The sequence below is a fragment of the Heliangelus exortis genome, chromosome 3, assembly GCF_036169615.1.
Source record: "Heliangelus exortis chromosome 3, bHelExo1.hap1, whole genome shotgun sequence".
NCBI lineage: Eukaryota > Metazoa > Chordata > Aves > Apodiformes > Trochilidae > Heliangelus > Heliangelus exortis.
The window spans coordinates 113102852-113120537 of NC_092424.1; the positions used below are offsets into that span (position 1 = coordinate 113102852).

At 49.8% G+C, this 17686-nt stretch overlaps 1 protein-coding gene across 12 annotated transcripts in view; it reads right to left on the reverse strand.

Annotated features, from left to right (window-relative positions):
• Positions 1-17686, reverse strand: part of EXTL3 (exostosin like glycosyltransferase 3) — a 155426-nt gene that overhangs the window by 2433 nt on the left and 135307 nt on the right. For all 12 annotated transcript variants that reach the window (XM_071742251.1, XM_071742254.1, XM_071742247.1 and 9 more), the window contains 3 exons: positions 6346-6473; positions 1855-1999; positions 254-382 (listed from right to left, as the gene is read on the reverse strand). In XM_071742251.1, the coding sequence (XP_071598352.1) occupies positions 254-382; positions 1855-1999; positions 6346-6473 (402 nt within the window). The remainder of the gene's footprint in view (positions 1-253; positions 383-1854; positions 2000-6345; positions 6474-17686) is intronic.

The following is a 17686-nucleotide window of genomic DNA, read 5'->3' on the forward strand; positions in this document are numbered from 1 at the left end:
TGGGATGGGGATTTGGATGCTTCAAAGGGCTGTGCTGAGTTTTCTGACCACCATCCACTCCTCAAGGCCCAGGAGGGGACAAGGTGACACCCTCAAGCACATCACCCTTGTGGCACTTGAGAGCTGTGATGCAGGCAGATGTTGGTAAGGGCAGTGTGTGCATCACCTGGAGCAGAGCAGCCTCCCAAGAGACCCTTTGCTTTTCAAACCTGGAAACATGAAGCCCAGCTCAAGCTCCCACGTGGTGCTTTACCTTGATGGGAGGTTTTCTTGTCAGGTGGGAGACCAGGAAGTTCATGGCAATGTCCTCACAGTTGATGTACTCATCCACCATGTCCCTGATGGCTTGTGGCATCACGTAGGAGTACAGGTAGGCATAGTACTGGAAATGATCAGAAGACACAACCATGCTCAGGGTGGTTTCCAGCAGCAAGGGCTGACCCTGGAGCAGTTATCAAGGCCACTGTGCTGGGAGCTGTCTGACTTGGAGCTTGAGGAGACCCCCCCCATGTAATGGAGTGAGAGCTGCACCAAGGAGAGCTGCTGTAGGCAGAGCAGCAAAGCTACCCCAGAGCCACCCCCTGACTGAGTCCCAAGGCTCCTGTAACCTCAGAAATGGAGGGACAAAGGTTTCATCCCCCTCAGCTCTTGCTGCCTGTGCTGCTGCAGTCCACACAGCAGCACGAGGTAGTGGAGAAGCCTCCTGGTGAGATAATGATGGCTCAGGACATGGGGAAAACATCCCACCCTTTTCTCCAGGCCTCTTTGTCTCCTGTTGTCTCTCCCACACACACCATGGAGCCACTTTCTGCACTGCTCCTGTCCAACATCAACCATCCACCTCCCACACCTCCCAGCCACCACACAGCCCCAGAAACCTGTGACTTCCCCACAAAACACCCCTTGCAACACTTGGAGTCTGCAGGATTAAAGGTCCTGCATGTGGCTACAACCCAAGAGCATCACTGAAAGGTGCTGGGCCCTGTGTTCCACCCAGCCACTTCAGTGCCTGCTGCTTCTCACACTTGTGGCACAAACACAAGCTGCTCCTCAAAGAGGTGGCTCTCTGGGACACAAACCAGGTGCTGACTGTGTTTGGGCTTGGAGGAAGTGAGGGAGAAGGAGTGGTGAGTTCCAAATTTTTAAAAAAAGAAAACAAACTCAAAACACTCCAATAACAGAGCACAGGATGGTTGGAAGTGACCTCTGGAGATCATCCAGTCCAACCCCCCTGCCAGGGCAGGGTCACCTGGAGCAGGTGATGGTGTCCAGGTGGGTTCTGAATGTCTCCAGAGATAGAGACTCTGCCACCTCTCTGGGCAGCCTGTGCCAGGGCTCTGCCACCCACAAAGTCCAGAAGCTCCTCCTCATGTTTAGATGGAGCTTCCCATTTTCAAGTTTGTGCCCTGAACCTCTTGTCCTGCCAGTGGGCACCACTGAAAACAGACTGAGCCCATCCTCCTGGCACCCACCCTTCAAGTATTTTTAAGACCCCTCCTCAGTCTTCTCTTCTGCAGACTAAAAAGACCCAAGTTCCTCAGCCTCTTCTCCTAAGAGAGATGTTCCAGTCCCCTAATCATCCTCACAGCCCTTTGTGGGCCCCTCTCCAACAGTTCCTTGTCCTTCATGAACTGGGGAGCCCAGAACTGGATCCAGAATTCCAGCTGGGGCCTCAGCAGGGCAGAGCAGAGGCCCAGGAGAACCTCCCTTGACCTGCTGGCCGTGCTCTTCTTGATGCACCCCAGGATGCCATTGGCCTTCTTGGCCACCAGGACACATTGCTGGCTCGTACAAAAATCTGGTTACTCTGAGAAGGAAGGGAAAGCTCAGGGTTTTGTGGCCAGGACATCTCACCTTGTGGAAGAAGGCAGCACCAGTGAGAACCATGGAGAGCTCACAGGAGTAGTTGGAGTTGTAGAGCCAGGACTGATGGGGGATGTCCCAGGCGTGGTAGCGCCCCGGGAAGCCAACGATGCGGTCCCTGGCTTCTCTCCAGACACTGCAAAAACAAAGAACTCCAGTGAGACCCAAACCTGGGGGTGAGCACGGCTCTGGCTGAGAACATTTCACCCAGGAGTAGCCCCTCAGCACCCACGGACTGGCTCCCAAGAGGGGTTCCAAGTGATGGAGATGTTTATGTGTAAAAACGTTTGGCAAGTGCTCATCTGAAGGAAGGCCAACAAACTTTGGGAAAAATGGATCAACACTGTTAAAATATGCAATTCATAGAACCTAGAATGGGTTGGGTTGGAAGGGACCTTAAAGCTCATCCAGTTCCAACCCCCCTGCATGGTCAGGGACACCTCCCCCAGCCCAGGGGGCTCCAAGCCCCATCCAACCTGGGCTGAGACACTGCCAGGGATGGGGCAGCCACAGCTTCCTTGGGCAACCTGGGCAACCAGGGGCTCAGCACCCTCACCCCAAACAATTTCTCCCTCATGTCCAACCTCAACCTCCCCCTCCCCTCCCTACCCACCTCCTTGCAGGGAACTGTAGAGAGCAATAAGGTCTCCTCTCAGCCTTTTCTTCTCCAAACTGAAAATTCCCAATTCATAGAATCATGGAATCCCAGACTGGTTTGGGTTGGAAGGGACTTTAAAGCTCATCCAGTTCCAACCCCCTGCATGGTCAGGGACCCCTCCCCCAGCCCAGGGTGCTCCAAGCCCCATCCAACCTGGGCTGAGACACTGCCAGGGATGTGGCATCCCCAGCCTCCATGGGCAACCTGTTTCAGGATCTCATCACCCTTAAATTAAAGAATTTCTTCCTAATGTCCAACCTAAACCCACCCTCCTCCAGCTTAAAACCATTCCCCCTTTTCCTGTCACTCCACATCCTTTCAGTGCTAAGCAACCACCTTGCTCCAAAGTCCATTTAATTGAACAAAGTTGGACCAAGTGGCCCTCACAGCTGCTGGAGTGACAGATGAACAGGTCTGAGACAACTCTGCTGTCCCTCCTGCTGCAGGGCAGGGAAGGGCTGAAGGCAGAAACCCTGGATTTAATGGACAGGCTGAATTTGTCAGCCTCTTGGTAAACTTGAAAAACTCTGTGAGCTGAAGTGTCCCTCAGCCAGGTCTGCCAAGCATGGGCTGTGAGCACTGACCAGTGATGCTGAGCTTCTCACCTTGGTCCTCTCCTAGAGGCAGTTTTGAGTTGCTTCTTCCCAGGAAAAGTGCTCCTAACTCCAAAAGAAGGGATTTTTCTGACTCAAGGGCTGTTCTGTCAGTTTCTAAGAAAACTCACAAAAAAGCTGTGGCTCAAAATTAGTTTCTGGATTATACAGAGAACGAAAAAAGCTCTGCACAACACATAGGTCACTGCTGCTGCTCTCATTTCTCTCCATGAAAAGTCCAAAGCAGCCAAAACTTGGCCTGGGAGGAACCCAGCATCTCCTGGGCTTTTCCCCCAGGAAACTCTGATCTCCCAGAAGCTCAGTTTCTTCTTTTGGGAAGTTGAGATCAAGGTCCCTTCAGGAAAGCTGCTGAGATACTGAAGGGTGTCTCTAGATGGGTTGTGAGTGTCAAACTTTCAGCTTCCCACCCCAAACCAGCACCCAGCAGCTTCCTGGGCTCTATCCATACATGAAAAACCTCTGGGATCATAAGCATCCTGAGGGTCACAAGTGAGAGTGTGGGTTTGCTTAATATTCTGCTCTCATTTGAAGCTCACTCTCCTCAAAAGAAATCCCCCAGGACATCTGCAGTGCTGGCAGGAATAATTAATGTCAGTGCCTAACCTGGGAAATAAATCCAGCTTCCAGTGCCAGGGGTGTTGCTTCCCTCAGACTGTCCCATCCCATCTCCCTAAGGATGTGTCCAAGCTGCATCTCCAAACCCAATGACTCTGGACTACAAGAAACAAGTCCCAGGCTGGAGCCTGTCAGCCATGGAAAGGTTTTGCTTTCTTCAGAAGGCACAAAATAGGGCAGAAAGTGGATTTTTTTTTTTTTTTCTTTGTGGGATGTGAGCTATGGAGCCATGGCTGCAGGGCTGAGATGGAGTCTGTGAGAGCCCTGGGCTTCCATCCCACCTCCTGCCACAGCCAGGAGCCAGGATGTGCTCATTGTTACATCCCCTGTTCCAATTAATGAAACTCTGATCTAACCTGCTAATGAAACCTGAGTAATTAACACCACCAGCAGCTTCCTCAGCACCACCCTCCCAGCAAACCCTTATTTGCTGCCATCTCTGTCAAGCCAGGGTGACTGTTTTGGAATGCTGGAGGTGAAACCACTAATTCCTTTTCAGTCCTCCCACCCCTGGCTTTTTCAGGAACGTGACACTTTCTTCTTCCCAGCTCAGCCACCAAAAAATAAGGATTTATCCAGAAAACCATTTTAGGAAAGCTTCTCAGAGAGCTTTACCCTAGGCACCCACCTCCAGCTTGCTCCTGAGCAGCAAATGGAGCAAGAAGAGGCATTTGGCCCCCAAAAAATTCCAGCCTGGATGGGCTATGGGTGTTAGCACAGGGAGGCTTTGTGGGAACAAGGTGTTTGTAAGCAGGGATAGGAGTGAGACTGATATTCAACACTTACAATTTTCATTTGATGCTCTCCAGGGCTAATTGGTAAAGCCTCAGAGGGTGAGTGGAGAGGAACAAACCAAAAAGGGGGAGAAAATGGCCAAGTTCAGATAAAGAGCCTGAACCAGGGCATGGAAGGGAAGCCAGGAGTCCTGGCGCCTACTCCTCTGCTTTCATCACTTTTAACACCTCGTTTCTCATCTCTCAGAAGACCTCGTTGAGCTTCCAGGCATTTTGTGCCTTTTAATCTTCCTCCCAAACATGAGCCCACACGTTCTGGTGAGAGCAGGGAGCTGGTTTCTGCCTCCCACCCCCCCTTAGCCAGCTGCTGGGTGCTCTCAGATTTCATAGAATTCATAGAATCACAGAATCATAGAATTGGCTGGGTTGGAAGGGACCTCAGAGCTCATCAAGTCCAACCCTTGATCCACTCCCCCCGTGGTTCCCAGCCCATGGCACTGAGTGCCACATCCAGGCTCTTTGGAAATATCTCCAGGGATGGAGAATCCACCCCTTCCCTGGGCAGCCCATTCCAATGCCTGATCACCCTCTCCAGAAAGAAATTCTTTCTAATGTCCAACCTAAACCTCCCCTGGCACAACTTGAGACCTCTTGTGCCCTCTTGTCTTGCTGAGAGTTGCCTGGGAAAAGAGCCCAACCCCCCCCTGGCTCCAACCTCCTTTCAGGGAGTTGGAGAGAGTGATGAGGTCTCCCCTGAGCCTCCTCTTCTCCAGCCTCAACACCCCCAGCTCCCTCAGCCTCTCCTCATAGGATCTGTACTCGAGTCCCTTCACCAGCCCAGTCCTGAATGACTACACACCCAACACTGCACTAAACTACATTTGCACCTTGACACTCGAAGCTCAGCACAGAGCCAGAATATTTTATCAGAAACTCCTGTGCAGCTATGGAATTTGGCAGATTTTTTACTTTTTTAGTAAGTTATGCCATCACCAAAAAAAATCCATACCTCAGTAAAAATTTTTAAAAATCAACTCTGTCAACTCTCCTCATAGGATCTGTGCTCCAGTCCCTTCACCAGCCCAGTTGCCTCCTTTGGACATTTGCAATCCCAGCCTGATAAGCTGACAAACCCCTGGCCAAATGAGGGCCAGGGCTGTCTCCTCCTCCCATCCTCACTCCCCTCCTCCTGCACCTCTCCCTCCTGGGTGCCTCTTTGGTGGGGTTGAGCTGCACAAGCTACAGGAGCAGCCTGAAGAAACCTCCCATGGCAGGAGCTGATGGAATCAGGATGGTTTTGCAAAGGGAAATATGGATGCTGGAGCAGAAGGGTGGCTGGGATGGAGTGCAACCAGCACCAGCCTTCATGTAACATCTGCTTTTTCCACCCTCTGCAGGAAAAAAATGCCAAAATAGCTGTCACATCCCAGCATCAGGCCAAGCAAAGAGGATGGCAGCCCATCACCAGCATCACATCCTGCGAACGTCCTATCATGGGAGGGATGGAGTGCAACAGCTTCTTGGATTTGTTTTCCAGTTTCCTTCCATTCTAGGAAGCCACAATCCCCCAAAAAACCTCGGAGGGAACATCAGCAGCACAGCAAAAGCTGAAGAGGCAAGGTTAAGAAGCATGAATCAGGGTTGCCTGAACAACCTGGAACCAGCCCACCCACCTGCACTCACCGGTTCCTCAGCACATAGCAAGGCTCCAAGAAATGGAGCTGGAAAGCTGTGGGAAAGGATGTGCCAGGGCCAATACTGGTCCCAGCTTTAGCCATGAGGCCACTCAGCATCTGAGCAGAGCCTGGATGTGAAAAACATCAGTTTGGGACCAAAGGCTCCATGTGTGCAGAACACTCACCGGAACCCAAACATGATCTCGTCGTGGCGCAGGTGAGCGTCGTCATCGATGGACAGGATGGCTTCTGTCTCAATCTCATCCCAGGGCAGGAACCTGTTGTTCAGGCTGTTTTTCTCTGTACGAACAACCTAAGAGACAAAGGGACAGCAGTGATGGTGGCTGTGCATGCACAGAGGTTTAGAGGCTGGGGCTGTGTGCTCCAGCTGGGGTGTCCTGCATTTCACGGCCCCTGCGAGAGGAAAACCCTTCCTGAGCAAAAAGCCTCAGCTCAGCCTGCCAGGGATGGGGCAGCCACAGCTCCTTGGGCAACCTGGGCAACCAGGGGCTCAGCACCCTCACCCCAAGGAATTTCTCCCTCCCATCTCATCCCCAGCTCCCCTCTCCCAGCTCCAAACCCTTCCCCCTTGTCCTATCCCACTCCAGCCCAGCCAGGACATCACCTTATTCCAGGCCACCACTAACCCATGTCCCACACCTGAGAATCACAGAATGCTCATGGCTGGAAAGGACCTCTGAGATCACCAAGTCCAACCAAACAATTTCTCCCTCCCTCCCTCCCTCCCTGCCCAAGATCTCCTCTCCATCTCCCCTCTCCCAGCTGCAAACCCTTCCCCCTCGCAGGGTCCCATCCCTCCAGGCCCTTGTCCCAAGTCCCTCCCCAGCTTTCCTGGAGCCCCTTCAGGCACTGGAAGGTGCTCTAAGGTCTCCCCGTTGCAGCCTTCTCTTCTCCAGCCTCAACACCCCCAACTCTCTCAGCCTGGCTCCAGAGCAGAGCTGCTCCAGCCCTCCCAGCAGCTCCAAGTCCCTGCAGAGAGGGAAACATCAGCCATGGTCAGTCTCTCCTACAGCCCCAGCAGCATTTCTCCAGCTCTCCTCTGATCTGAATTGTTTCTACCCAGGATTTCTGCCTCAGACACAACTTGTTTACAGCACCTCCCTCTCACAAAACTCATCCAACCACCCCACTGTGCAATTTCCCTGATCCCCAGACACATCCCTGTAAAATCAGACTGAATTTCTCCCTCATCTCGACTGCCCCCTCCACACCAGACCCTTTCTCTCTCTTGCTCTGACATTTTTCACCTGCTCAGCCTGATCTAGAGTCACTCTGCCCATCCCAGGCTTCCCATGCCTTTCACTCCCTCCAGTCTTTTCTCTGGCTCTGCTCTGAACAACCCTGAACAATCTCTCTTAATTTAAAAATAAAGCCCAGCCTGGTGAAAAGAATAAGGCGTCACGGCAATAAAACTCCATTAAATAAGATTACAGTTGATCACATAAGAAAAAAAAAAAAAAGCCCACACTCAAACCATTAGGAGGGGAAAATATTTGTATTGGGGATCAGCGTGACAGCTGGTACATTAAATTCCTGTGTAAAGCCAGAGTCAGTGCTTTCATCTGTCAGTAGCTGCTGGGGAGGGGTGTGGAACATTGGACAAGAAGGCATTAAAATATTTCTCTGAAGATTCATCAAAAGCACAAACAATGTATAGCAGGGAGGTGAACAAATGATGAAGGTCTGAGCTGTGGTGGAGCAGGGCCAGGGCTGGGGAAGGAGGGGTTGGATGCAATTAGTGCCTGTAGGAGAAGGTAAAAATGAAGATGGACAATGTTGGTGCAGGAATTTCTTCCTCCTCTCCCTTCCTGAGGTTTGATTTGCCAAGGATCAAAAAATCAGGAGGTTTGGAATGGTATGGTCCTAAGACACTGGGCTAGGAGGCTGGGACACAAGGAGATCATCAGAGGCTTTGAGAAAACCATCTCCACAGAAGCATCACCAAAGCCAAAATAGTGTGAGAATCCTCTGGTTGTGTCAAGCTGGAATGGAGAGGAGCCAAGAGAAGTCCTCAGGTCGAGCACAAGAGAATTTGAATCTTCTCCTACATCCTCACAGTTGTATCATGGACCTGAAGAAAACCCTCTTGCAGCTCCACTACCAGCAGCTGGGGTGCTGGTTCAGGCTGAGGAGGTTTGGAGCACCCTGGGCTGGGGGAGGTGTCCCTGTCCATGCAGGGGGGTTGGGACTGGATGAGCTTTTATGTCCCTTCCAACCCAAAGAAGTCTGGGATTCTATGGTGATGTGGCTCTAGATGGGGCTCAGAGATGCTTTTTGGACTGGAACACCACTTCAGCAAACTGATGTGATGACAAAACCACAAGTATTGTAGAGGAAAACAAACCAGAGCTTGGTGGGGGCCACTGAACCCCTCCAGTGGACATGGGCATTGAACCTTTTCAATGAAGAGCCATTAGCCCAAATTTCCAGCCCCTTTCTAATCAATCACCCAGTGCACCCCTGTATTTACAGGATCTAATTCTCTAACATTCTGCATGATCCAGGTCACAGGACCTTGTCTCAGACCTGAGGTGTCACTGGTAGAAGCATCTCAGCTGCAAAGGAATCCTTGCTCCATCTGAGGATGGAGGGGGGTTGGAGCTGGGTGATCTTGAAGGTCCCTTCCAAGCCAATGATTCCATGGATTCATCAAGAGTGGGGGAATCCACCTGAGATGTTCACTCTCAAACATTAACAACCTGCTCCTTGTGAACTATTTGCCTTCAGCCCTGCTCCTTGGTGGACCTCATCCACCCCAGGACAGCACCAGGCCATAATGAAACCCTCCCTGTTCTTTTCCAGACTGAGGTCTCTTATGTCCCCTGGGGCTGTTTCTCCTGCCCTTCCATCATTTTAATGATGGATTTCACCACAACCTGGTTTCTCAACCATCTTGAGCCAAGAGCTCTGTCAAAACCCAGCAGAAGTTCCCTCAGCAAGCCTGAAATGTTGCACTCCAGCAAAAGAAGTCAGCAGTTAACCTTCCCCAAAGAGATTCAAATAGGGAGGAGGACACAAAACCCAATAAACCACTTTTCCTTCCAGTAAACACTGAGGCACCAGTGGCAGGACCTGCACAAACCTCCAGACTCCAAACTATCCCCCACCCAGTATTTCTGGCTCTTGTTATGTTGGGATTTCCCCTGGGAGTGATTTTTTTTTTTTTTTTAAGCACTTTGTCATCAGCTAAATGGCTCACAGCTCAAACCCATGGACTTCCAAAGCAGTCTGCAAACTTCTGAGACAAACTGCAAGACCTAAAATGCCTCCCAGCACCTGATGCATCCCATTAGAAGTTTTGTTCATTTCAGCAAATCAATTCAAGGTGATTCAGTTCCATAATGTGGGGGCTTTTTGACTGAAGGAGCACAACCCCCCACATCTCTCTTCAAGACCATTTGCTCCTAGCTATGTTGGTCAAATGGATCTTAAAAATGTTAGGCAGAACTAAAACAGAGCATAAATCCAGAGTCTGCCCAGCAATAATGCCACCAACTAATACTTTATAGTATGTTTTTAATACATAAATACAGAAATGCAGCAGAATCAATATCTTTCAGCAGTCTTCTTGCTAGCCAGGCTTTACACTTAAGCTTTAAATTAAGTGTCACATATAATTTGATGGTGAAAACATGAAGAATGCCTGTGCCCTTAGAGAAGTTTTGAAAGTTCAACTTAGTGAACTGGATTGATTTCTGAGCAAAGAGCAAACTCTGCAAGAAACCAGGAACCTCATTGCTCATGTCAGGTCTTCATTGTTTAAAAAAAACAAAACAGAAGAATGCCCTTAGGAGAGCTGGAAAATTTGGGAAGACAAAGGAACCAGCTCTCATGAAAAGGATCTCTTTCCATCACTCCCAAATACGTGCCAATTCAACCCAAATGGGCCAGGGAAAAACAGCACCATAGGCAGTGTCATCTGCCTCTTCTGCATGAAGAGTTGACCTCAGTTTACACTTGGAAGGACAAAGCTGAGAGCTCCTGCTAGCAGAGTCCTCCAGGGAGGATGCAGATTTACAACACTGCCAATCTTTTTCCTTGGCACTGACTCAGAATGTTTAGCAAGGAATTTCAGCAAAGAAAGGCTCCTGCTTTGCAGGGAAGTGCCCAAGCCAAAGGCTCTGAGGTTGTGACCTTTTGCTGGCTGCTGTCCCCCAGACTGATCCACCAGACCAGAGCAAAGCTCTCTGTAAAATGCATCAGCAAAGTGATGGGTTTGGTGCTGATCCTCAGGGGTAGGATCTTCCCAGGAACTCATCTGGGGCAAAGCTCCCAACAGGGACCTTTCTGTTCTACTCCATGTGGAGGAGCAGGTAAGGAGTTCAGATCTTAAAACATCTCCCAAACCATGGGAGACCACTTGGATTTGACTCCAGAGGTGCCACTGGCAATGTCCTCACCTGTGGGAACTGATGATCCTCCCATATCCCTAATCCTTGTTTCAAGCCATGCAGGCTGCTTGCCATCCACCTTGCTGATGCCTTTTTCCTTCTGCAGGAAGCCTGTGGGAAGCCAGGGTTGCTGCAGGTGTGCAGCACACCATTATCATAGAATCATAGAATCACAGAATTGGCTGGGTTGGAAGGGACCTCAGAGCTCATCAAGTCCAACCCTTGATCCACTCCCCCCGTGGTTCCCAGCCCATGGCACTGAGTGCCACATCCAGGCTCTTTTGAAATATCTCCAGGGATGGAGAATCCACCCCTTCCCTGGGCAGCCCATTCCAATGCCTGATCACCCTCTCCAGAAAGAAATTCTTTCTCATGTCCAACCTAAACCTCCCCTGGCACAACTTGAGACCTCTTGTGCCCTCTTGTCTTGCTGAGAGTTGCCTGGGAAAAGAGCCCAACCCCCCCCCTGGCTCCAACCTCCTTTCAGGGAGTTGGAGAGAGTGATGAGGTCTCCCCTGAGCCTCCTCTTCTCCAGCCTCAACACCCCCAGCTCCCTCAGCCTCTCCTCACAGCACTTGTGCTGGATCCCTTCCCAGCCTCCTTGCTCTTCTCTGGACCTGCTCCAGCACCTCAAGCTCCTTCCTGAGCTGAGGGGCCCAGAACTGGACACAGGACTCAAGCTGTGGCCTCCCCAGGGCTGAGCACAGGGGCAGAATCCCTTCCCTGGACCTGCTGGCCACGCTCTTCCTGACACAGCCCAGGATGCCATTGGCCTTCTTGGCCACCTGGGCACACTGCTGCCTCCTCTTCAGCTTCCTGGCAATCCAGACTCCCAGCTCCCTTTCTGCCACTCTGTGCCCAGCCTGGAGCTCCCCATGGGGTTCTTGTGTTGAACCTCATCCCGTTGGGATCAGCCCAACTCTCCAGTCTGTCCAGGTCCCTCTGCAAAAGTAGTAGCCCAAGTAGTAAGGGGTATAATTAAAATTCAGCCAAACCAGGTTTAACAGAAGTTAGGGAAGGTTCTGTTAGCAGACTTTGGGAACAGGTAAACTCCAGCAGAGGGGAAGAATGAGCAGGTCCCAAGTATCCCTGAAACTATTCTGTAATCAGATATTTATCCTCAGCTCTTAGTTTGGACAATTTTGGGCATAATCTGATTAAGAAAGTCCAGCCCAGCTCTTCAGACCTGCAGACTGCCAGATACACCAGGGTCCCTTCTCTCTGTGCATCAGCATCCAAGTGCTGATCAGAAACTTATTTACAAGACTCCTCAGAAGGAGTTATGTGTGTGTGAAGATTCATGTACACATAAGCAAGATAAATCACATTTTTTTTTTTTTTTACCATGGCTGACTCCATCCCCTGCTCCCTTTGCAACCAAGGTGTTAGATCAGCCTGGCACTTGCATCTCTGCAAATGCAACCAGAGACGTAGATGAGGAAGGTGACAAGTTTGCCTGCCACACAAAACAGTGGCATCCTTGAAGCCATGTCTATTTTTCAGGAGGGAGCTGTCAGAACAGGTTTGCACTGACCAGCTGGAGATCAGGCAACAAGTTTGGGATGTCAGACAGAGCTACAGAAACATCCCCAGCTACAGCAGGAATTCTGGCACTGGGAGAGGCTTCCATATGGAAACCACACACCTGAGGTTCTCTCTCTCAAAGCTGACTTTGAGCCTGATTTCTCTCATGCTTTTTGTTATCTTCCCCCCATTTAACATGTCAGGGAGCTGAAAAGAGAAGCCAGTCCCAGGGGAGGTCCATGTGCATGCTGGCTGCACAACCAGAAGCCAAGCTCTCTGCCAAGGCAGCCACCAAGGAGAGGCCAAAGGAGCTGTTGCCATAACTACAGATGCCATCAAAAATCTCTGCAGGCCTCTCCCCCTTCCCAGCTCGATGACATTTGTGTGAATCACAGAGTTCTGACCATGACCAGAGTCCTTGTTCCCCTCACTTTCCTCAGTGTTTTATCACTACCTGCTCCCAGCAAGCTGAGATGCTCCACAAAAGCTGGCAAGATCACTGTGGCTCTCAGCCCAAACCCCAAATCTGTTTGACTGCCCTTCTCAAGGACAACTCTGATGCTACTTATTGAAGACAACCAATTGCCTCCTGAAAGTGCAGCAGCCAATTCAGCAGCCCCAAAGTCCTGTCCTGCCCACACGGAACTTTTCCTCCCTCCGCTCTCAACTCCCACCATGAGAAAACACCTCCCTGTTTGCAGAGGACAGAAATTCATCCAGTTCCTCCTGGCCAGCATCCTGCTTTCTCCAAAGCCAAACCCACGCTGAAAAGCAGAGATCCAAGCCTTGAGAGCTCAGCCAGCAATTCTTTACTTAATGAGAAATAAAAAAATCCAGGCTCGGCTGATCCAACACGATGTTCCCCATGCTGGGGCCGCATGGACAGGCAGGAGAGGAGATGCCAGCATGGTTTTCCATGGTTTTCCACCATAACCAAGCCTCCAGGATGAAGCTTTTCTCCCTGCAATCACACTCTCATTCCCAGTCTAGACTCATAAACTCTAGGAAATGAATCCAGCATGACACAGGACTACAGGGATGCTTCTAATGGTTCCTGATGAGCTGCAAATCCCAGGGGAATTGCAGCCTTGCACTCTGACATACACAGAAATGTGGTGTTAAAGCTGCCTCCAGACACATCCCCAGCACTGGCAGATCCTGGCATTTCGTACAGAAATGGATGTTCTTTTGACTGGGAGTGTTTGTGATTATTAATGTTTCAAAACACTTGGGATGCAAAGGCAAAACCACGGATGCAGAAAGCAGCTATTTCAAAACCTCATTGTTAAGACAATGATCTTCTGCCCTTATCCTAGGGTTAACACTCTCATATCCAGAAGATATTGATAAATGGGCATGGATGTCACCACAGCTCCTCAACAAGCCTTGCTACCCTGACCAAACCATCCTGGAGAGACATCCAGGCTGCTCAGATCCACCTGCCTGCTGTAAGGGGATCTTCTCCTCTCCTGACTGGTCTCTCCCCACAAAAACAGCCTTGCTGTCCCCAGCTGGCTCCCAGCTCCCTTCCTGGAGAAGGTCCAGGCCACACAGTGCTTGGCTGTGGATGGTGCCACACCAGCATCTGCTGTGGCCAGGCCAGGGGAGAGCAGGCAGCAGAAAGCACCTTCTGCACTGCTGCTCGTTCCTCATTCACCTCTTCCACAGCAGTTCTCACCTGTGTCCAGTTCTGAGCCCCTCAGTTTAGGAAGGAGATTGAGGTCCTGGAGCAGGTCCAAAGGAGGCAACTGGGCTGGTGAAGGGACTTGAGCACAGATCCTATGAGGAGAGGCTGAGGGAGCTGGGGGTGTTGAGGCTGGAGAAGAGGAGGCTCAGGGGAGACCTCATCACTCTCTCCAACTCCCTGAAAGGAGGTTGGAGCCAGGGGGGGGTTGGGCTCTTTTCCCAGGCAACTCTCAGCAAGACAAGAGGGCACAAGAGGTCTCAAGTTGTGCCAGGGGAGGTTTAGGTTGGACATTAGAAAGAATTTCTTTCTGGAGAGGGTGATCAGGCATTGGAATGGGCTGCCCAGGGAAGGGGTGGATTCTCCATCCCTGGAGATATTTCAAAAGAGCCTGGATGTGGCACTCAGTGCCATGGGCTGGGAACCACGGGGGGAGTGGATCAAGGGTTGGACTTGATGAGCTCTGAGGTCCCTTCCGACCCAGCCAATTCTATGATTCTATGATATGTAACCTCTGGAATCTGCTCTTCTGCTTCATTTCATGGCACTTCCACCAAAAATAGCAGTTGTTTATTACAAAGTCCACTCAAACCCAGCTCTTCAGAAAGACTCTTAGCAGGATGTTCCTTCAGTCCTTCTGCCTGATGAGAGGTTTTTACAGTGCTTCTCCTGGAAATTCTTCACCTCCTTGTTTTACCTTCAATATTTTCTTGTAAAGAGGGATTGGAAACTCATCATTCTCCCCTTCCTCAGGAATATATTAATTATTCTGCTGCTCCTTCCCCAGCACTTCCTCTTCACCTTGAAAGAGTTGCAGCCCCCTCCTTTATGCCCTGAGCTCCCAGACTTCTGTGCTTTGCCACCTCCAACTTAAGGCATTTTCAAAAATTGAATGAAAAGGATTTATAGACTATTTTAAGACTTATCTCCAGAGGCACGAAAAGAGCTTCACTGGAAGAGTATTTAGCTACAAAGCTATCCAAAGGCAGCATATCCTGCATACAAACTGGCAAACCAGAGGCATTTTTAAAACACACGTAATTAAATAATGCAACATAAACCCAAGCATAAATTATCCCCCACTGAGAATGAAACCACACAGGAAGATACAAGTGGAAATCCTTTTTTTTAAACTGATACCCTGCTCATGCACATAATATATGCAAACACTTGGTCTCTCTTTAAGCCACTTGACTGCTACCAGTGGGTCGCTCATCTCTGAGATGAGAAAGCAGCTTGAGATACAAATAAAACTGATTATTTATTCATTTTCATATAGGTGCAGCTGTTGCATCTTTTACAAGAGACTAAAGGAGAAGAATGCTTATTTTAACATTAAACAGATCTAGATACTCACTTATTTTTATTCTGTGTGTGTGTGTGCTTCTCTTAGTGGCTGTGCAATTAAAGATGCACGTTGACTTGGCTGTCCCATTAGATTTATTTTACAATTATTTGTAATTATTTGGCTCCAAAGAACGTCCCTGAGATAACATGCTGTCTCTTGCAGTTGAGGCTTTCAAATGCCTTGTCTCCCACTGTTTCACCTTGCTCCCTCCTCAACTTTGTGAAGCTCCACTCTGTGCTTTACATGAAAGCTGGCAGGGGAAAAAAAACCTGCTGAGCACAAGGGGAGAGAAAAACTCATGACCCAACTTCCATTAGCACACCCGGGATCAGGAGCCACATTTCCAAGTTGCTGTTTGCTGTGAAACCAGTGAAAGCCAAAGTCTTTACCAATACTTCTCAAAAAATGATAAAAAAAAACACTGTATAAAAAAACAGCCTCTAGTGTAAGGCTCACAGCTACAGCATCTCTTTCTAGAACATAAAAATCTAAGACAAGTCACTGCATGGAGTGGTAAGAGAATGAGGTACAGTCCTCAAACCCTCATGCTCAGGGTTTTGATACCAGTATCCCCAGTTTTGGGTTTGGTGGGATCTTGGGGGGTGTTTTTTAATTTGCAGTGAGCTAGGCAATACCCACAGGTGATGTTCCAACAGACATCACACTGCTTCATCAATGCTCCTTTCAAGCTGCAGCAAGATGAATGTCACAAAAACTGCTTTTTCACCTGGCAAATCTTGCTTTGGTGTTACAGGTCTGAAAATGCAGATGAAATTTAGCCCAAACTAAAAGCAATCCCAAAGCTCAGAGCTGAAACACAGTGGGGGGATGACGGACACCACCAGCAAGAGCAGGGGTGGATTCAGTGCAAACAGGGGCATATATACACAATTAGTTGTTTTCTGTAAGAAAAAGTAAGGCAAATAAACCACAAACACCCTGTCCCCAGGGTTTCTGCTGCAATTAGTGTTGAACTGTCCACCAAGACTTCTCTAGTGACAGCACCAAAACACTCATCCCAACAACAACACCAGGTTCTCAGAAAACCTGTTCATAGAATCATAGAATCATAGAATGGGCTGGGTTGGAAGGGACCTCAGAGCTCATCAAGTCCAACCCTTGATCCACTCCCCCCGTGGTTCCCAGCCCATGGCACTGAGTGCCACATCCAGGCTCTTTTGAAATATCTCCAGGGATGGAGAATCCACCCCTTCCCTGGGCAGCCCATTCCAATGCCTGATCACCCTCTCCAGAAAGAAATTCTTTCTCATGTCCAACCTAAACCTCCCCTGGCACAACTTGAGACCTCTTGTGCCCTCTTGTCTTGCTGAGAGTTGCCTGGGAAAAGAGCCCAACCCCCCCCTGGCTCCAACCTCCTTTCAGGGAGTTGGAGAGAGTGATGAGGTCTCCCCTGAGCCTCCTCTTCTCCAGCCTCAACACCCCCAGCTCCCTCAGCCCTTCCTCACAGCACTTGTGCTGGATCCCTTCACCAGCCCAGTTGCCTCCTTTGGACCTGCTCCAGGACCTGTTTTCTCAGCCTTCTTTTTACCCTTTCCATCTTACAGCTCTTGCTCCTGGCAGTCCATCTGAACTCTGAACTTCATTCTCTGCTTCTTCTTCCTATCCAGATACCCTTTGCCTGCTGCAGTGGTAATTTTAACAGCAAAAAGGATGCTGGATGGCACAGCTTGCTCTTCTAAAGCCTGGAGTGATGATAGAATGCACTGCTGAAACTCCTGGTGTGCTCCAAGCCAAGAGGACTGCATTTGAACAAACTGGAGCTTTCTTTTCCTAAGCTCACAGGGCAGCTCTTAGGTTCATGAGTGGCTGCTAACAACTCCAAGATCTCTGGATTGAAATAAACCACTTGAGGATTTCCAAAGGCCGCTCCTATAGAATATGAATATCACCCTTTCAGCTTCTAACTCATGAAAACTGATGAATTTCACCCAACCTCTGCTAGTGCAGCATCAATTAAATGCTGACACAACAGGGTTGGATGTTTATGGCTGAGACCCTGGGGAGCTTGGGACTGGAGAATCATAGAATCATAGAATCATAGAATTAGCCGGGTTGGAAGGGACCTCAGAGATCATCAAGTCCAACCCTTGACCCACCGGAGCAGTTGCTAGACCATGGCACTGAGTGCCACATCCAGTCTTTTTTTAAATGTCTCCAGGGACGGAGAATCTACCACCTCACCGGGCAGCCCATTCCAATGCCTGATCACCCTCTCCGTGAAGAAATTCTTTCTAATATCTAACCTAAACCTCCCCTGGCACAACTTAAAGACTGTGTCCTCTTGTCTTGTTGAAGGTCGTCTTTGAAAAGAGTCCAGCTCCCACCTCGCTACAACCTCCTTTCAGGGAGTTGTAGACAGCAATGAGGTCTCCCCTGAGCCTCCTCTTCTTCAGGCTGAACAGCCCCAGCTCTCTCAGCCTCTCCTCATAGGGCCTGTGCTCGAGTCCCTTCACCAGCCTGGTTGCCCTCCTTTGGACCTGTTCCAGGACCTCTACATCCTTCTTAAACTGAGGGGCCCAGAACTGGACACAGTACTC